The 22,258-nt window shown below is 46.0% G+C and overlaps 1 protein-coding gene across 1 annotated transcript in view; it reads right to left on the bottom strand.

Annotated features, from left to right (window-relative positions):
• SYNJ2 (synaptojanin 2) overlaps positions 1-22,258 on the bottom strand; it is a 724,073-nt gene that overhangs the window by 39,278 nt on the left and 662,537 nt on the right. Inside the window, exon 23 of the mRNA XM_078649121.1 lies at positions 21,338-21,481. Coding sequence (XP_078505247.1) covers positions 21,338-21,481 — 144 coding nt within the window. The remainder of the gene's footprint in view (positions 1-21,337; positions 21,482-22,258) is intronic.

Below are 22,258 nucleotides of genomic sequence, written 5' to 3'. Positions count from 1 at the left end.
CATGAAAAATATAGCTGGTGGAAAGGTACTGTTAGCCTCCCATATAACATGGACTAGTGGAAATTCTGACACTAACCTGAGTACGTTATTTTTATGTCATGACCCACATTCTGGTAAAATGTTTAAGAACCGTATTCATGTGCTTAACCACTTTGATGCTAATGAGAAGGGTAACTCGTCATGGAGTGCCCATTCATTTAAATGGAAATTACAGTAAATGTCCAGGCACGGGTTTAGCATCCAAGTATAAAGGTCGAGACCAAGGCTGACACTCACATTGAGCTGGGTGTAGGCCTGGAATAAGCACAATGCACATTGCAGACTTGCGTCTCAATCCCACAACACACAGGTCATCATGTTCACAATAGCTAAGTGCATGCATGTGTGAGAGCCTGAACCTAAAAAAATGTACTGAACCCCAATGTTTTGACCAGCGCAAAATTTACCTTTGGTGATTCGGCTCCAACACCCTTGATCTAGTGATTGGAGGCACCACCATCTACGACATCAGGCCCAATAATTTAGCAGAGTAAATCTAAATAGTGACTAGGATCGCTCAAGAAGTGAGTTCTAAGTCGATAAAAATTAAAGTTTTATTACAGAACATTTAGAATAGGCAGTACCGAATAATGCATTACATGCTATTAACGCTCAAATACAAAGTCAAATCAGAAATCATCATTCTTTTTCTTACTCTCTTCTTTCTCCTATTAAAATTTAAAAAGCTCTTTTTGCTTAGTATAGTTTTATTTCCCAGTTATGGGACTCATTTTGAAAGTATAATGATATAATACGGTTTGTTTTTTCATTGTAATTCATTTACTCTGTATTGATGTTTTACTATGTTTACAAATTGCAATAAAGCTCTATAAACTTAAAAAAAAGGAAATTAGAAATCATTCAAAAGGTCTACAAACTCCAGGTTCCTAATAAACACGGACAGCATTTCTAATGTGGAAAAGACATCTCTCAATAATCGAACAGGGTTTGGTGGGGGAAATGATAAACGTCTGTCGAAAAGGATGGAGTTCAGTGAGGAAAAAAGAAGTCTCTCCCTTCAACAGAAAACTAGGAGTTTTATACACACTTAAAACATAAACAAAGAGCAAAACTGCAGATTCAGCATAACATGAGTAGTGAAACATACTGAGCAAATCGGTGTCATTAGAAAGGTTTGGAACACTAACCCAATTGTAAGAATAATTAAGAATCTTCTATTACCTTCCACAGCAAAAGCAATCGGGCAATGCAAAACAAAATATAAATAATTCCCAAACAAAGACAAATACACTAATGTGTTAGCAAGCCAGCATCAGAATTCCAGCGGAAGTGTCCTTCAAAAAGTTACATCAGGAACATGATGCAAAGTTTCATTCACTATACATGCTTTCTAATGGAAATAATCAGCAACATCATGTTATACTGTACTCTGCGGAAACTGTGAGGAGAGAAGACCAGCAGGGGAGACATTGAGTGGGAGGGGGATTCACAGGAGCAGAACGAACAAAACACTAGAAACTGCATTTTTGATAGAAGTGATGTCATTATAAAAAGTGGCATAATTAAACTACATGATTAATCAAACTTCTAAACATTTCGATTAATTTCTTTCAAGTGCAATATCATGAATTCACCAGTTATGGCTATATTCACTATAAAATCATTAATACACACTAATTACTTATTACTCAAAATTGCACACATGAACATACTTCAACAATTGCAGCTACGTAACAACTCAGAGGCAGTGAAGGGGCAGGAGCGACCGCTCTCGTCCTTGCATCTTTAATTGTAACTGCCCTGCAACTGGCCTATAATGAAGTGGGATAGTGGTTCAACTGTTAATAAGTGATAGGTACAAAAAGGTGCTGGCAATGCCTGTGGGACCAGTCTCTAACTATGCAAGCCATCCCCAAGTGCTAGCTCCCTGTGTGCAGCAGGAGGTACAAACACACAGGCACCCACACACAAACAGACACACACACACACCCTTTATGAATAAGTCATTTACTGTCTGCATATCTTTTATTCACTTATTGTGGGCAAAAGAAATGAATATGTACATTTTGAGAATTCTGCATCAATCTGTGAGATTGAAGGGAATTTGCACTAAGATCGGGTAATACTAGACATCTCTTAGATGTACCATGATATGCCATTGGTTTTTAAGTTAGAAGTTATCTGGTGGGGGAGTAAAGAGGAAAAGACTGCACACCGTTGGAGATACCTCGCTGTGTAATGTGATATAACATGCAGTCGCAAATAAAGTGTTTAAAAAAAAAAAAAAAAAGGGAATTTGCACACTAAATTCCCCAAATGAACCCCTTTTAATGTATGTCCTGACCCACCCTGAATTCATACCTAGCACTGAGTAAAACATGTGCTCTTTTACAGTGGCGGCTGGTGACATTTGAAAGTGGTGAGGCGTAAACTTTCTGTCCGAGTGCACCATGGCGAGTGAGCTTGAAAATCTTAAGGGTGGTTCGGGGGGTTCTCGACCGAGAAAATTTTGAAACAAGAATGGGTAAATGGTGCATTTTCATGCAAGTTTGAGAAGCACAGAGACTAGAGCTGCAAACACACAGAGCCCGCCACAGAGGCTATGTTCATAGGTGAAGTCCTGCTGAAACTAAAATGCATTAACATTCTAATCTCAGTTTCCCCACTTAACAAAGAGAAACACAGAAAATGAGTTCCCCATCCTGTTTCTTCATTACATTTTCAGACAAAATTAGGAACATTCATAGACAATCCACACATGCATTAAGCACATTGTAAAAACCCAAAAAAGCATGTGCCATTTATTTTAAGGTGATAAATTATACTCCTTGGTTACTGTAAGCCAAGCAAAGCACGGAATAAGCTTCTTTAAAATGTTTCCTGTACACTGATTTGAAAGTGTGGCATTGCTCTGTGCCACTCAAACTGTGTAAAAGAGTAGCAGCTTCCTGGCCCTGCTGCCTTCTCGCTAAAGTGAACGTGCAAGTGTTGCTTTGCAGTACACTAAATTTTTTCAGGCTGTTCTGGGGGTACTGTCATTGTTGCAAAGATTGGGGGGTGGGGATAATTTCAACTAGATCTGAGTGGTTTGTTATTAGAGCACACTCATCCTCCCACAAGAAGCCCAATGTATTACTTCACTTGAAGATACAGTACACGCAAATCAAACGCAGATGGTGGTTGCACATGTACTGTTCACAATTAGCTGCACACGAATTTCTCTCTTTGGACAATGCAGAGTACGTGCCTCAAGCCTCCACATCTCTAGAAACATGAAAAGCAACAATACATGCTTTATATTTTTCATTTCAGGGCGAGTCAGTATCACCTCCGAATCACACCCACTCCATGCTACCTCTTTCTGCATTTAAATCTCTTCAAATCGTCAAACAGAATGCACATTTTGCCATTTAATTTTCAGCTTAGAGCAAAGGTGATGTGGCGATAGTCACTAGCTGCACAATGCGGCGTTGCTACAGCCTTCTAAGCTCAGGAGGCAGCGAGATGCACGCGACCTGTGGTTTCTATGCCCAGAGAGCTGGGCCTGGGGCATCACTAGCGCTAAGGATAGTCAGCCTAAGGACAGGCCGCAGGTTTGAGAAAAGAGGTAGGACCTGTAGTGTCGTCCTGCCTGACTTCCTGTGTGAGACAGGACAGGCAGCAGGAAGAGGAAGTGAGATACAGGAAGGAGTTTTAGTCTGTAAGTCAGTGTGAGGCTGGCAGGGAATAAAGTAAGACGTACATTCCTTACCTCAGTGTCGGTGTGTATTTTGCAATGGGCGCCAGCGCTGCGACAATGGCGACGAGGGTGGGATACTTGTAAAGCCCACACGCAGCATTGCCCAGCCACCTGACGTGGCCAACCACCGAACCCTGCAGCGGAGAAAACCGCCGAAGCCAGAGAATTCCTGACTGCTGCCGGCGAGAGACGCCACCTGCCTGCTGCCGGCGAGAGACGCTTGCCGCTATTGCCTGGGGAAGAGAGGCGCGAAAGGACCAGAGCACGGGTGCGCGAACGACACCCCAAGCACCCGACTGCTGCACCAGGAGGTAGGCGCGTATGCCAGAGCGCGGCCCCCACGTGCCCAGAGGACGCAGCCGAGTGCGCAGCGCCGGAAGACAGCGCCCGACCCCAGAAGCAGGCAAGGAGAGAAGAGCCAGCACGGAATGCAGCGCGAGGAGCGAGGGTGAGTCCAAACCCTGCCGCTTCCCTCACGCGCTGTCTGCAAGTCTCAGAGACACGAGGTCTACTGTCCCGCGCGGCGGCCATTTTGAAGTCAGGCGCCCGCCCTTCAATGAACCTGCGCTCTCTCCATGGCGGCCATCTTAAAGTCAGGCGCCACTCGTAAAATAAGAACATTGACAAGATAAAAGGTCAACCACGAAACATGAAGGCTCAAGGAGCTGATTTGTGACAAATAAACACTGCATGCTGCTAATACTCTGCAAAATAAGCACTAGACAACGCTCTTTACAGCTTTTCAGAGCCAGCTAAGTGCAGATGTCCAACCCGGGCCCTGATAGCTCCTCGGGCACTGCCACCACAGCATCAAGTGCATCAAGCACAGCGAGTTCAGGAAGCCCAGCTCCTAGTACAGGAAGCCCAGCTCCCAGCACAAGAGGCCCTGCTCCCCCAGCCACGGTACCTGCAATGGCGAACAACCCTGTGGGAGCCTCCTTCATGCGCCAACCGCAGCCTTTACCACTGACGCCAGGCAACAGCATGGGCCCATCGTGGAAAACATGGAGTGAAGATTTTGAGGACTACATGGTCGGATCCCTAGTACAAGATAACAAGCAAAAACTTGTGGCTCTGAGAAATCTGATTGGTCCGGACATTGCACAAATCATCAAAGAACTGCCTAATGCTGCAACAGCCACCTATGATGAAACCAAAGCTGCACTTGACAGACGCTTTCTCCACAAACGCAATGTAGATTATGAGCGCCATACCTTCAACCTTGCCACGCAGGAGAAAGATGAATGTATGAGTGACTTCATCATGCGCATACGTAGACTCGCACGATACTGCGATTTTGACAACTTTAAAACGGAAGACGCCTTGAGGCTCCGCATCATCGACGGCTGCTCATCTGAAACCTTGCGCCGGAGACTCCTAAAAAAACCATACACACTAGATGAAATCGAGGAACTGACAAGAATTAACGACCAGGCGGAGGACTACGCGAAACGGATGGGGACACAGAAATCATCGGATCACAAAGACCATGCTTTGCGTATTCAGGCACACAGGTCCTCCAAGTCCACCAAGCCCACTTCCAAGTCCCACAGGTCTCAGCCATCACGTCGAAGCTCGCGACACACGAGGCCCACAAAAGCCTCGCCTACCTGTTATAGATGCGGGCAGGACTACCCACACTCAGGACAGTGCCCAGCCATCGGGCAACGATGCCACCGCTGTGGGAGAGACAATCACTTCGAGATTGCATGCCAAGCCAAGCAACCAAGTCACAGATCTTCAACCAAAGGGCATGAGTCACGCCACCACGCCCAAGCCATAAAAGACAAGGGACGCAGGTCCTCCAGCTCGTCCAATTCCAGCGTCCAGTCAGCATACTCGCATCAGTCAAGAGGTCGTTCCGGAAGTAGCCATCGCTCAAGACGTCATGTGACGGACTCCTATTGGTCACGCAGAGACACATCCAGTGAGTCACCATCGCGCACCCCCACATCACAAGACAGTGATGAATACATATGCATGGTAACAACCCCGGATCGTGATGAGTACATATGCATGGTTGCCGACCCGGATCGACTGAAGCGATATCCAAAGCTCGACATCCTGATAGGCGACCACCCAGCTAAATTTGTTTTGGACTCTGGAGCATCCTTAAACTACATCTGTGCTCTAGAACATCAAAACATGAAACACAAGCCCAAACTGGAACCAGCTGCTGTTCGTGTCTTCACGTGGATGTCACGCAAGCCACTGCCTTGTCTAGGCCGTTTCCGCACCACTCTCAAGTTCAAGGACCGGACAATTGATGCCTACATTCATGTAGTGGAGGGACCAGATCTGGCAGACTGTCTCCTCAGTCTCCCCACTGCTGAAAGACTCAAACTCGTAGAACTCCTCTACATGACGGAGGACACTCCCGACATCGTTGCGAAATTTCCCAACTTATTCAAAGGACTCGGGAAGCTCAACCACTTCAAAGTAAAGCTTCACATCAACGAAACCGTGACACCGGTTGCCCAACACCACAGGAAGGTGCCATTCCATCTACAAAAGGCCGTTGATGACGAGCTCCAAGACCTCCTTCGAACAGACATCATAGAACGCACGACGGGTCCCACCCCGTGGGTATCGCCAGTTGTAGTAGTTCCAAAACGAGGAGAAGACAACAAGGTCAGGCTGTGCGTCGACAAGCGCGCGCCCAACACTGCCATCGAGCGGGAACGCCATCCTGGGCCGCATATCAGTGACATGATCACCAAGTTGAATGGCGCCACAGTATTCTCCAAGCTCGACCTCAATAAAGGCTATCACCAGCTGGAGCTCCACGACAAGTCAAGATATATCACGACTTTTACCACGCACCAAGGCCTATTTCGTTACAAACGCCTGAACTTTGGCATATCCTCGGCTGCCGAGATCTTCCAGGAAGCCATCAGACGAGTCATCCAAGGCATCCCAAATGCCTTCAACTATAGTGACGATCTGCTGGTATTTGGGAAGGACAGAACAGAACACGACACAGCCCTGGACAGAGTCTGCCATGCACTGATGACGGCAAACCTAACACTTAATGCCAGCAAGTGTGAATTTCATAAAGACACCTTAAAATTCTACGGACACATCTTCTCGAAGGAGGGCATGAGACCAGACCCTGAGAAGGTGGCAGCCCTGGCCGACACTCAGAAACCCAGAGATGTCACTGACCTACGTTCTTTCCTCGGCATGGCGAGCTACTGCGCGAGGTACATCCGCGACTACGCCACAATCAGCTACCCACTGCGAGAACTCACTCGCCAAGGTCAGCCATTCGACTGGTCAGAAGCGTGTCAACATGCATTCTCCGTCATCAAACATGCCGTGGGGTCAGCTATCAATCTGGCGTACTTCGACACGAAGAAGAAAACTGAGATCACAGTGGATGCCAGTCCAGTGGGCCTGGGTGCCATTCTGGCCCAATACCGCGAAGACTCAGACCAACGACACATCATCGCTTACGCAAGCCGTAGTCTGACGGATACAGAAAAAGCATACTCCCAGCCGGAGAAGGAAAGCCTAGCTGTGGTATGGGCGTGCGAACACTTCCACCTTTTTGTTTATGGCAAACATTTTACGATCATCACGGATCATCAGGCGCTCATTACAATCTTTGGCAACCCCAATGCGAAAATGCCTCCACGCATTGAACGGTGGGGCTTGCGCCTCCAAGACTACGTCTTCTCCATCATCCATAAACCTGGGAAAGCTGAAAACCCGGCTGATTTCATGTCACGACACCCGCTGGCGGGTGCCCGCTCTGCTCTTTCTGTGGCTGATGAATATCTTCACTTTGTTGTTGACGCTGCGTGTCCTCCCACTGTTCCTGTCGAAGCCATCCAGGAGGCGTCCGCACTTGACCCCCTCGTCCAAGCAGTGATGACCCGCATTCGCTCCAACTCATGGAGAGACGTGAAGCAGTCATCCTCCGAGTCAGCTCACCTCCGACAAGACCTAGCCGCATTCCAACGAGTGCGTGAAGAACTCTCCATCAGTGACAATGGTCTCCTTTTGAGAGGGGGGAGGATTGTGATTCCTCTCAAATTACGCCAAGGGGTCATCAACCTGGCACATGAAGGACACAGAGGCATCAATGCAACCAAGAAAGCTCTGAGAGAACGAGTCTGGTTCCCCACCCTTGACCACATGGTCGAGACAACCCTGAAGGACTGCATCACATGTCAAGTAGTCAGCAAGGAAGAACCCCAGGCACCGTTACAAATGTCAGAATTACCAGACGGAGTATGGCAACAGATTGCGGTCGACTTCTCCGGCCCACTACAATCAGGACAGTATATCATTGTTGCCATGGATGAATACTCCCGCTTCCCATTCGCACAACTGATATCATCAACTAGAGCAACGACCGTGATCCCAGTGCTTGATGAGATATTTGCAGCCTGGGGCATCCCACTGCGAGTAAAAACAGACAATGGACCTCCTTTCAACGGTCATGAATTCACGAACTTTGCAACCCACCTAAACTTCAAGCACCAAAAAATCACTCCGCTATGGCCACAGGCAAATGGCATGGTGGAGCGGTTTATGGGGACACTAAAAAGAGCAATCCAGCAGGCAGAACTGACTCACCGAGTCGTTCAGCAGACATTAAATGAAGTACTCAGAGCGTACCGGAATACGCCGCACAACACCACAGCTCAGTGCCCAGCAACTGTAATGCTAGGAAGGACACCCAGGACAAGACTGCCCATGCTAAGTGAAAATCCGCAACAAAGGACAGTCACGGTCGATCACAACACCCTTGTGGACATTGATCACACCCAGAAGCACCGAATGAAGACATATGCTGATCAACGCAGACATGCCAAAGACTCCAACATACAAGAAGGAGACTGGGTGATAGTGCGAAGTGATCGGCGATCCAAGGCAGACAGTCGATACCTCGACATTCCCATGCAAGTCACCAAGAAGAAAGGAACCATGGTCACAGCCAAAGCTGACCACAAACAAGTGACAAGAAACATCTCACACTTCAGGAAATGCAACCGACACGGCGGCCACGAGACCGTGCCAAATCCGCTCTCAAGTGACTCTTCCAATCAGAGTGACAACAGTGACCCAAACCATCATAGCCCCGCGCGAATGGTGGAAACCACAAATCACCACAGTCCCCACAGTCCCCTGCCGAGACACAGAGAACGACCGCAACGTCTGATCAGGAAACCCCGACGTCTGGTCGAGGAGATATAGAAGAAGTGAGACTCTGCAAAACAGGGGAGATGTAGTGTCGTCCTGCCTGACTTCCTGTGTGAGACAGGACAGGCAGCAGGAAGAGGAAGTGAGATACAGGAAGGAGTTTTAGTCTGTAAGTCAGTGTGAGGCTGGCAGGGAATAAAGTAAGACGTACATTCCTTACCTCAGTGTCGGTGTGTATTTTGCAATGGGCGCCAGCGCTGCGACAGGACCCATTTGTAATTCAAAACAAAGGTCTACTTGCTTTAATATGCGCTGTTTGGAGACTGGCGGGAGGGATGGGTGTGCAACACTTACGTAAATAGCGCTATAGAGTTCTAGCCATTTCTAGGCGCTGTGCTAAGTATTACGGGTCTTGGAGCCAAGCAGTCAAGAGTGTCCCATAAACCACTTTTTTCCTAGTTTTATGTAGCGCAACTCGACCTAAAGGTATTACAGCGCTGTACATGAACCCCAGTTATATTACACAAGGACACCTTCATGTTATTTTTAGACACGGGGAGATTGTGTCATGCCCAGATCATAGGGTGTTGAGCCAACGCTCCAACCTTGTTCCATAAGTAAAGAGGGTCCGTGCTTTGTGCGTGGTTTAAAAAGCCTGTATTTTTTTTAAACAGACCCAGCACGGACATAACAGGCTAATGATTGAAATCCGCGAGAAGTAATTCAAGTGCATTCCTTCAGAGGTTACGGAAAGGGAGCTCTGTTACAAATAATACATGCTCGTTGTGAGCCGGAGGCGCTAAGCATGAAGTCAGAGGGAAATGTTTATTGCACCTGTTTTTATACTATGGCCTAGCAACGCAAGAGTACGTGAACAGCGCTATCTTGTTAACATTTTACAATCAGTGGAGAGCAATGCCAGACATGCGCAATGCAAGTTTACCTTGTAAGTTCTAACATGCACGTTAAAATGGTACATTTGTATATAGCGTTTGCCACTGCAGTTATGTCGTTTTGTGGCGCTATAAATGGGTACTAAATGTAATGACACTCGGTATTTCACACCGCTATTTCGGCAGCTTGAGCAGAGCCACACCCACTCTTACAACTACACAACATTGCGCGCCTTCTTGCCCATTCTCCATGCTGGCACTACACAAAAAATGGAGCTATTAATACAGAAAGTCACACCTAATGTCCTTGCCTGTGCTTCTTATCAGAGGAACCGTAACCAAAACTGGGTCTGGGCTCACGGGCAATAAGGACAAGCCTCACTAATAATCACAAAAACCAAAACGAGCACCACTATTGCCAATTATTTGTATTGGGGTCTAGGATGACCACTCGACCTACTGAACTAAACAGTAACTCTCAGGACACTTTTTTTGTCCAGAATCAAATCAAATGACTTTAATCAAATTATTTTGTTGACACATTATTAGAAAAGTTCACATTAATTGGAAAAAACATATTTCACTCCACGTAAAACTTACAACAATTCTCTCATTCTCAATCTCTCATTCACTCACTCATACAAACTATCCTACACAAAAGAAACTTTACATCAGTTAATACAGGGTCATTATTTACAATTCAATTAACAAAACAAAACAGCATCGGAAATTATTTTTTCACGTACATGGTCCTGATGAGATTTCCCCTAAACTAGGGGTTATCGAAACGCGTAGACCTTCCTCATACAGCATTAGGATTGTTGTGCAAAAATTTAACCGTTGCTTAACATTGAAAAAATAATTTCCGATGCTGTTTTGTTAATTGAATTGTAAATAATGACCCTGTATTAACTGATGTAAAGTTTCTTTTGTGTAGGATAGTTTGTATGAGTGAGTGAATGAGAGATTGAGAATGAGAGAATTGTTGTTGTAAGTTTTACGTGGAGTGAAATATGTTTTTTCCAATTAATGTGAACTTTTCTAATAATGTGTCAACAAAATAATTTGATTAAAGTCATTTGATTGATTCTGGACAAAAAAAGTGTCCTGAGAGTTACTGTTTAGTTCAGTAGGTCGAGTGGTCATCGTAGACCCCAATACAAATAATTGGCAATAGTGGTGCTCGTTTTGGTCTTATCAGAGGAAGGCATAGGTATGAAGAAGAAACAATCATGCGCCAGCGGCGTTCGAAACAATAAAATAAGAACAGAACTGAGAGACCTGACTGTGTACAGTACAGTTAACAACTGAAAAATAAAAACGTACGTAGTCACTAACTCCCTGACTCATGATCATCAACAACACAGAGAGATTGAAGAAGACTCTGACACACACGAGTGACACGACACCTGGTGGCACGAGTTCTCGAGACCACAACTCTAGTCTCGTAACTGAGTGACTCTCACTACTCATGTGGGGGGTGGCACAGTGCGCCAGACGTGGTGTCGACGTGATGACAGCGCAGAGAAATGGCCAATCACCACTGCATGGCTCGCATAAGCCACAGTGTGATTGGACCTACAAGTGCGTGCCACCACCATCATGCGGCACGATCCAGCAGGGTGCCTGGCTGAGCAGTGACTGCTCTCAGACAATCCTGGCGCTGCATTAGCAGCACCACTGCACCAGGATTGGCTAAGAGCAGGGTTACTGCCTGGCCATTATCAGACCCGGGTCCCTCGCACTGTGATTCGCAATAGGGGAGGGAGGAGGGAAGAAACTGTAGTGTGGGCATGTGCGGGCCAGTAATAAAAATACACAGCCCAAAATTTGCCATGCGCACACTGCAGCTAGCGCTGTTTGTGCTGCACTGTCAATCACTGCAGCAGCCCCGCCCACACACCTTCCGCGATGTCGGGCTTGTCCCGAAGCTCATGATTGCCGCAGACAGTGCGCGCCGCTCACCCTCAGATTAGACTCGAAAATGATTTTTATTATTTTGATGAATCCTAGGAATAGGAATCCTTTTCCTGCCTGAATGTTAGCGTGACGGTCGTCCATGGCTAGTGGGGCAACGCCCCAACGGACCCACTGTTGACAAATTATGTACTGCAAATTAGTTAAAAAAAACATGAAGTTGCATGCTGGCCACAGGTTGCCCAAAGAGGAAAATTGTATATCTGACAGGTCTGGAGAAGGTCCTTAGTCCTGGAAAATGTTTTAATTCATAAAGAAGTTACAAATCATGAACATAGCCTCATGACATCTGGAGTCAAAAAAATTTCATGAACGGTGGGCCAAACTAAAAATGTTTCACAAATAGGGAATTAGTGGTTCATGAACTATGACCACATACTAAGCATGATCATTTGTGGATGGCAAACCTCTAGACCTGGTTCATGAATGAAACACTACGATAACGATATAAATAGTACATTCAGAAATTAAAATGTGACAATGAACAACTAGACCATGTTCGTCAGCTTTCTAATAACTAACAAATACATTAAAAACAGACGTCCACTTAAAACTATATGTTCATAGACATTATGGTTGAGATATTAAGACTAAAAAACACCCACCTAACCAATTTATGGTCATCAACACCACAGAAACCATAACACACCAACACTGGCATTTAAATGGAAAACATCTCTGAACTGAGGTGTATTGGAATGTAAATCAAATATGGTGACTTTTAGCATTGACAATGTCATAATGACCCGTAACATGCAAAGTCTTATTTCCAATAATCAAAACACAATATAGTTTCCATAATTTGTGACTCATCCAATGGACTGGCACCACATTTCGTTGCCAGATGGCCCATCCACTTCTTGTTCTACGTATCAAATTTGGCAGAGATTGACCTGAGATGAGTGTAGATTTAGGGAGAATCAAAATTTGTAAGGGTGTTTCACTTTTTAAAATATCCACACAAAGCTGCCAAGGTTTCAGATTGCTAATGTGTGACATTTTCATATTTTAATTGTAATTATGAGTGACATTAAACGACTATGAGTGACACTTTCATGCAAGCAAAATCAAGCAATGAAGAGGAGGGAAATATATATATATATATATATATATATATATATATATATATATATATATATATATATATATATACATAGCTGCCAAGTTTTCAGATTGCTTATGTCTGACATTTTCATGCTTCCAGTGCACTTATGAGTGACATTCAACTGCCAAATGTATGACACTTAGGGCCAGATGTAGGTAATCCCCGATTACCGATTCTTAAATACCGAATCATACCGATTCGGTATTTAAGTACTGGCAATCGGGATGTAGGTAGTTTTACCAATTCAATTACCGAATCGGTAAGATTCGGTAATTACCGAATCGGTATTTACCGATTCGGTAATTGCCATCCATTCCTATGGGCCTTGAGGCCCATAGGAATCAATGTCAATTACCGAATCGGTAAATACCGATTCGGTAAAATTACCGAATTTACAAGGGGGACAGGGTGTCACTTTGACACCCTGTTGCACCCCTGATTCTGGCTTGTGTGCAATGTGACACACATACATGCCCTTAGGACATGTATGTGTGCCACATGGCACCGGTGTGCATGTACACAGAAATTCATTATTTACCACCAAGTATTATTTGGTGGTAAATAACGAATTCCTAAGGGCCTGTGGCACTGTTTTCAAAGTTTTCAGTGCCACCTACATCTGGATTTACAGATTCGGTAAATTTACCGATTCGGTATTTTACCAAATCGGTAAATATACCGAATCTGTAACTTTACCGATTCTGTAAATTTAGGCCCCCTACATCTCAAACTCCAAATACCGGTCGGTAACGGCCGAAATCGGCCGTTACCAACCGGTATTTGGCGACCTACATCTGGCCCTTAGAGTGACACTTTCTTGCGAGTAAAGCCAAGCAATGAAGTGCAGAGAGATACATACCAGAAATAATACCCTAGGAGCAATGAGAATCTAAAAAAAAAAAATCTTAAAACTGATTTATTGTCTTTCGTTTAGGTGCGTGATTACCTAAAGAAGACTAACAAAAAATGATCGATTTTTTTCCTTGTTTGGTTTGTTGTGAGACCTTGGCTGCTAAAGCGCATTGATGACTTTTGCAGTTTCAAATTTCAGCAGATATGCGAGCAGGGAATCCGACATTTAATGTTAAAATAAAAAAGGATTTAAGGGCAGAAAACACGAGCTAACTGGAAAGAAGGAGACTGTCAATATGTCTGTCTCTCCCCATGTTGTTATCCACATATGTCCACTTCAAGGAGTGGAATGGGAGCCCAGGACAGCAGAAGCCCTCACAGAAGTATCTTCTGCCTGTTTATAATCTACAAGAACAAGGATGTAAAAAAAAAACATTAGTAGGAAGGCCGAGTGCACGGCTGACGAACGATACAAAATCCACACAACACAGATTTCCCAAACAGAGAACTCTTTAAAGTGTATGATTAGAATTAAAAGATTTTGCTAGATACAACAGAGAAATGTGTTCAAAAAGTGAGAGCACCATTAGAAAAGCTGCTCTGATGATTTGTGTGACGAAAAATATAGAAGTCTAGACTTAATTATAAAAAAAATGTCTCAACCGTAACCCCCCACGCTCTTAAACTTTACTGTTACCTGGTATGGTTAACACATGATGCAGACATCAGGTTAATGCAGGGCAGAGTCTCTGTAGACTGATAGCAGCTTCACTGGCTTGCTTTTTCTTGAGCAGAGAAGTCAGTTCTGCCAAGTATCACGCAACTGACCTGACACTAACGCATTTCAGTGCGGTGTTCCGCATCACCACACTGAAATGCATTGGCACGCATTTCCACTGTCTGCCCTCTGCTGACAGCGCCAGCTGAAACTGGCCACGTAATGCCAGGGTGCTAGTGGCTGTGCTGGCGCCTCAGACACCTGTGTGCCTGCTGCTCAGCTCTCCGCAGACTTGCCAGCAGGAGAACGCTTAAAAGATGCAATCGCTCACTGACAGTGCTACAATGTTTCACTCTATCTGCCAGGCCGCCTGCATAATTGAAACAAAATTCACGAGCGGGGCGCCCTCTCAGTCGTTCCGTTAACTGTGGCGCCAGCGCAGTGTGGGGGAATCAATGACTTCACGTCCTTAAAGGAAGTAGGGTCTGCCAGAAGCAGCAGCCGGGGACTCCACGCGTACTGGAGTTAAGTCGTGAGATTCCACGCTGTGGAGAGTGCACGGTATATGACCCGGCCGGCGTTGCCGGACCACCATTGCGGGACTGGGCACTGCAAAAACAACAAGTGATGGACTGAATGTGGATCAATGTCACACACTCCCCCAGTCAAAAGATCTGGGCCCAAATCCATCGTTTTTTTGCACTCCACACCACCCTGGGTTAGACAATGGCGATATGCAAATCAGCTCTGACCCTGTTGCCCCATGGGAACAGTCCAGTCCGAACTACAAAAGCCATGTCCTTCCCAGAACGGAATCAAGCATCCGAGGACCGGACCGGTTTCGGGCACTGCAGCATCGATCTGCAGCACTGTCTGTCTCATCATCATGGCCGTGCGGCATCAGAGGCATCGGGTGCTGCGAGGAGACTGCTGCATGGCGGAGGATTAAACTGGTGTTGCTGTGTCTTCCGCGGTCCCTCTCAACTGAGAGAATGCGCTCAGCTACCTGCGCATTACCCGGACCACGGCGGGACGGCACAGCATCGATCTGATGACTTGATTCACACTCTCAGCATCAAAGATCATGGCCCGGCCGCGTGGCATGAGAAGCATCGAGCGCTGCCTGCGGGTAGACTGTATGCAGAGCGGTCATGACCCCGTGCGTGCTGCGTCCATCGGACCTGGCGCTCAGAGAGACAGTGGCTGTCAGACTGGACTGAGACTACAGAAATTCACAGTAAGTACTACTTTCTAGTCAGGCAGCCTGCCACTGACTTTAGTATTGAGTTGTTACCTTGTGACAGTCACACAGCACGCACTGCAAGATCATCTGATGCTTCATTATTCTATTTTACAGTAAAATCTGCAGGCAGGGCTGCTCTTACTCGTCATTCTTCTGAGGTTTCTGCAAGATCTCCTTTCATTTCAGACAGTAATCTGCAGGCGGGGCTCCTCTGTCTCGTCATCTGGCTTCTCTGAGGTTTTCATTGGGCATGTCTCACTTAGTAGCAATGACGATGACCCACTAGTCTTATGTAAATTAACTTAAGCTGTTATGGACAAAATATAATTCAATGAGACAGTGTCAGTGACTCAGTCTGTAGCTAAATCACTATCAGATAAATCTAACTAATTGAATGTTTACTTGAGTTGAGAGTTCGTCGTTATGTGGTCACAACAATATTTTACATTGTACTTAATTTATAAAATGGCGCAAGTAATCATGTATATAAAATGAGAGGGTTTACGATCAGCTCTTCAGTGACTTACGAGTGGTGGTGCATGTTTTGCCAGGCCAGGGCTCTCTGCTCTCCCTCATCCAGTGGGGGCGGGGGTCGTCACGACTCGTGCGTCATTATCAGAGTCCTCTCATCATGCTCTCTGTAGATTTTGCAGGCAGAAGCAAGCCGTCCGGGCCCTGCTACTGGCCGGCAAACGTGTGTACTAGTCTGTGTTGTTTTTCCCAGGCCCACCCAGCAACACACTGACTGGCTCCTGTTTTGACTTGAGTCAGGCTCCTCTGCTCATACATCCTGGGGCATGGACGGTCTCAGAAACCACATGAGAGAGGCCTTGGGGTCAAGTTTCTAAGCAATAGCCCGGCCGCATGTTCATTTGAAGGGAGGAGGAGAGGCCCTACCTGCCCCCACCAGCACAACGCAGATGGCCAGCCAGGCAGGTTCGCTTTCGGTTCAGCCTGCCCGGCCTCTCTCGCATCCTGTTTAAGCTGGTGGGTCGCCTTCCACCACATGAGAGAGAGAGGCCTTGAAGTGATGATGCATGACCATGCTTCAACTGCAGCATCATTAGGAAGGAGGAGCCAGAGGCCTTACCCATTCCTTTACAGGTTATTTATTTATTTTTATTTTAAAGGTTTTATATAGCGCTGGTTAGACTCGGAGGTATCCGAGTGCTTTACATGAGTATCAGACCATAATTGCAGGTTACATTATTACAAAGGTTACACAGTTATTAGAGCCGGGCAACATAGTGACAAGTAAGGTCGAGACAAACAAAAAGGACATGTACGTAAGGGTAAAATCAGGCAAGGGGAGAGATTCAGGGGAGGAGGGGGTAAGTGCAGGGGAGGAGGGGGTAAGAGCAGGGGAGGTAGACAGAGAATGGAGGGAGTAAGAGGAGGGTGAGAGACACAGCATGGTAAGAGGAGGGAGGGGTGACGGGGACACAAACCGGTAGACGAGTCAGAGCTGCGTCCAAAGTCCAGTAAGCTGTGATCCCAGGGGAAGTGGTATCATTTTCCCATCTCTGTTGCGAGAGGCTCCCTATACGCAGTGGACTCTCTCAGAGGGGTCTCTGAGAATCCAAGGCCTACATACTGGATCCTTCCCCAAAAAGGGGAGAGGGAGAGATTTGGCAAGGGGTGCCATACCATACCTCAACTGTGAGTGGCTCCCTAGGCGCTGTGGACTCTCAGCGGGTTCACTGAGACTCCAGAGTATAACTATCGGACTCCGCTGTCAGGATAGAGATCAGGAGTACTTACAGGTTGTTAGGGTGGGGACCATGTACCGAATGAATTCCAGATGCCATCATGAGGTCAGGCACAGTCCTGGTAGGATTATTAGGAAGATTTCAGCTGCGGGGGAAAAAAGTTTAAAATGGCAGCCACACCAATGTGGTGCCCACAGCGGCGTTCTCGCTCCTCTTCACCTCTGCCAGGCCAATAGGGACTGTTATGTTGCAGCAGGATAACTCTGTAGGTAGGGGGTTAACAATTTCCTTATGGCTTAGGGGCAGTTATGTTGCAGCAGGATAACCCTCTAGGTAAGGGGTTAACGATTTCCTTATGGCTGCGGGCGGCTTCTCAGCTTCAGATTACGATCAGCACTACACCAAAGTCATGTGGAAGATCACTTGTCAGCACCAGATACTGAAGGCCCCTCAAACTTCAGCAGACTCAACGGGGACCTACATCATCCATAAGCTGCCGAGTTCAAATCAGGCAATAATTAGATTGAAAGTCTCTCGCATCTGAAAAGCGCTGCAAATATCGTAATATTAGGGACACACACACTATATGCATCCAGAGCGCTTGGTTGTGACCGCTTGTTGCTCCTTCCTAATTCTGCATACTTGCCATCCACGTTCCAATCATACATGCACATGGACACAAGCTACACCCCCAAAATCTTGATCCAAACAGGTATAGCTCATAACAGTAACAAAGGGGTCGGGATCGGAGCAAAAACCTTGCAGCAAGGTGTGACCATCAATGCTCAATTAAAACTGCCAGTAATAAGGAGCACTGCAATGTTATAGGCAATTATGAAGATCATTGCGCACTCGCGATCCGCCATTTTAAGGTCAGGCTCTGTATAAAAAGAAAAGCTCCGTAGACACAAAGGAGTCCAATTAGAAGCACGGGTACCTTGCCATAGGGTGAAATCAGGAACCTTTAGACACTGCAGGCGTTGGGATGGTTCTTAGTTAGGGTGCTGGCGTGTTCGGGAGTCCGATGCAGGAACGCTCTCGAGCCGCTATTTTGTGAGAGCTCACTCCCTCAGAATCACTCCGCAATGTCATCGAAATGTTCCACACATTTTCTACATTTATTTTCCACACCTCTGTTTTCCCCAGGCTAGAAGTCGCGATGACAGCAGAAATTCAGACTCCGGAGCGGGAGCTGAGCAGGCTCACGGCTGATGTCACTCAATCACACCGCAGCTGGTCCAGTGAGTTGCCGCCACACAGACGCCTCACCTCCGCACCACGGCCCATGATGTCAGATAATCTCTGCGATAGGGGTTGCTATGGAAGTGCCGATCGCAGCAGTCAGACGGCTCCGTCCTGTCCTGAGGCCCTGTCCTCACTGGTGCTCTCCGCACCCGAGAAGCACATCCCGCGGGGTGCCGATCCGGACTGGACCCTCCATGTTACAGGAGGGAGCACTAGGGTTAGTGTCCTTCCATTTCTGGTGCTCTGCAGCAGTTTCAAGAACTTCTTGGAGTTTTTTGTTGCTCAAATGGCTGTAATTTCTGATATTTAGAAGTTTCCCTCATCTTCATTGGATGATTTTAGCTCGCAAGAAAGTGTCACTCATAGTTGTTGAAATGTCACTCATAATTTCACTGAAATTATGAAAATGTCACACATGGCAATATGAAACCTTGGCAGCTATTGGGAAGTGTTAAAGATGAAGTTCATCGGCTGGGCTGAGGAGGGGGCAATGGACTGTAGCAGAAAGCAGCAGTGCCCAAATAGATTTTTGGACGGAGAGTCACAGGCAACCTCTCCGCTCCTCGCTTAGGAGTGTTTCACTCTGGCTGTCCGGCAGCAGTGACACTAAATATGTGAATAATTCCTATGTGAAAAGTCACTTCGCAATTTGAAATTGCGATGCAACTTGATCATATAGGAATAATTCAGATATTTAGTGTCATTGCTGCCAGCTAGCCAGGACCCCTTGCATGTCAGAGGATGTTTGCAGGTGTTAATATGCTTCTTTGCTCGCTTTCCCAAGAGACCTAGAGCCAGAGACCCCCACTTCCTTGACATTCAGCTGGATAAGGCAGCAGCTACACATATGCAGCAGAAAAGGCATGGACGTGGCACCCAGTTGAAACACAATTTGTTTTTTTCTGTAGTGAATGTAACACAATGTAACCGGCTGTGCTGGTCCACGTCACCATAACCACGAGTCAGAGTACCAAAGGCCTGCTTGCAGGGTAAATTGTGTTGCAGTATTTTGGAGTGCAGCATAATCTCCAAAACCTGTCAGAGTGCTATCTATGCGTGACTAATGCATTTTAAAGCGGTGATGCGGACATCAGTATTAAAATGCATTACTCTAACCCCTTATGCGTGGTACTTGGCAGGGCTATCCACCTAAGATCCCTTTTGGGCATCTGCTTCAGCTAAGACACTGGACAGATGGTGGCTGTTTGTTGATCATGCAGTGGTGCTAAGGCACAGATTGTTTCAGCTGTGTCTAGTAGATCCTAGGAGTATGGTATGGCCTTCAGCCAAGTACTGTAGGCTGGAAGAAGGGATGGTAAGGCCAGAATCTATTTGGATGATGCCCAGTGGGCTCTGAATGATTGCCAAAGCCATACACTCAATACACATACCTCAAGAGCCTAAAAGATCCAGATTTTAGCTGTGCCCAGTGAGTTCTGAGCACAGACCCTGGAATCTGGACTCAGTAACCCTAACCAATGAGCCCTACTGAACACAGCCTTAAGGCATGCTTCGTTGGCAATGGGTGCAGGTATTGGCTTTTAACCAGGCCTTGCACTTAAGACCCACTACCCCCGGAGTCAACTAGACATGCTTTCAGCAAGGCAGGATGATTTCTGGTGCAGGTCCTGAACTCTACACCTATTCTCCAGAAATTGCTAGGTACCTCCTCCTGCTTCGTTGGCAATGGGTGCAGGTAATGGCTTTTAACCAGGCCTTGCAGTTAAGACCCACTACCCCCGGAGTCAACTAGACTCGCTTTCAGCAAGGCAGGATGATTTCTGGTGCAGGTCCTGCACTCTACACCTATTCTCCAGAAATTGCTAGGTACCTCCTCCTGGTACCACCCTTTGGACATGGTCAAAGAGGCTGTTATGGGTGTGTACTGGGTGCTAAGCTAGGCTGAAGGTGTTCCAGATGCCACTGGTCTCATCCTTTAGCTATATCCAGCAGCCTGTGGGTGCATACCACAATTTGATGCTATTTGTTAAATATGCAAGATTATGAGAAGTGCATGAAGGGAGATACATTGTCTGTTGAATAATGAACAGTAACCTCCATTTAACAATATGTTTATGTGTTTATGTGTCTAAGGTCACAGTATGACAAGCAGCAATCTCGAGGTATACCTTAAAGTGAGCACCATAATTCAGACTTCCGCCTCCCTTGACCCTCCTCCCATCCATTTAAAAAGGTTTGTTTCTCTTTGTTTTACTTGGTGTAGCAGAGGAGAGCATGGAACCCGTCCTGGCACTATGACACGTCATCCATCTTACTGCTATGCAAACATTTATAAACTGAATTCAAGGAAGACCACCTTCTTATAATTGCAGGAATTTCGGAATTCAAACTCTCTGACGGTATTTGAGATGAGCTAAAACCTTGATTTCCCCACTCTCCGGTGTTAACAGTAGAGCCTTCATGGTCCAGTATTCTGTAGACTGCAGCTCCTTCCACAACAAAGTCAGACTCAAGGACAACATCTATACACATAGGAACCATATTAAGCCATTATCCTTTGGCATATAGCCCATGTCGTCAAGTACACTGATTCAGAACAGGACCCACACCATGAGGTATCTAAACTATGCAGTAAGTGCTACATAGATATCTTCATTAGTATACCATTCTGGGAAGCAAAGCAGAAACACTAGCTACAGAATACACAATATGTATTAAGCAAATAAAGAAATGTAAAATATTACTTTGAGGAGTAAGGCTGCTTGGAAGTGGAGGTCTCCGAGGAGGACGGGGCCTGTTCGGAACTGACAAAGACCTGCTCGGTGATCGATGACGGAAGTCTCCAACAGCTTGATGTTCTTGCTTTAAAATAGCTAAGTCACCATCATCTGTAATATTGCAAGTTGTGAAGTGAACAGGTACATAAGCACTTGTGCGCTGTGGGATTGCTTAACAATGACATTAGTAACTCTTTTAATGGAACTCACAAAAGTCTCATGTGAAAATCATAGCTTTCCATGCATACATCTATACCGAATATGTTAACCTTAAAGCATTTGTGTTTCAGTCGACTTACGATTATATTGAAGGCGCATATTATCTAACATTTTACCAGATGGGTTAACGTCCTATCCTTGACTGACATAATATATGGGGATTTTAAATCAAGAGAGGAGAGGGAGAAACAAAAATGAATTCACTCAGCATCCAAGTATAATCCAATTTAAATCAGAGTGGGGAGTGAGCCAGGCCAGTCTGTATGTCAGAGTCTCAAAGGGAATTGTCTTGGAGACCCTCAACCGCGTTGTTGCAATCAGCAGTGTATATTATCTTTGTTGGAGTGATGTAGTGGGTAGTATCTTCTTTGTCTCTCTCAATTGAGTGTTCGGTTCTCCAAGAGAGACATACCTCCACCAGTAGTGAAAGTGTCTAGGTAAAGACATCGGTGGGATGTGTGATACAACATAAAATTACCTCCTATACCTGTGTACAGGATTTATTTAAAAAAGTGGGATAGGGGTAAAACTAAAAGGAAAATGCTACTTACCAGTATGCATCTGTTCTTGGCATGTAGAGCTGTAGCATATCATACTTTTGCATAGATCACCATCTGGTGTTGGGCTTGGATGCTTGCACCTTGTTGTTGTCTTGGAAGAAGTCATTGT

The sequence above is a fragment of the Lissotriton helveticus genome, chromosome 6 (genome assembly GCF_964261635.1).
Source record: "Lissotriton helveticus chromosome 6, aLisHel1.1, whole genome shotgun sequence".
Classification (NCBI taxonomy): Eukaryota; Metazoa; Chordata; class Amphibia; order Caudata; family Salamandridae; genus Lissotriton; species Lissotriton helveticus.
This window is presented reverse-complemented; position numbering and strand designations above follow the sequence as displayed.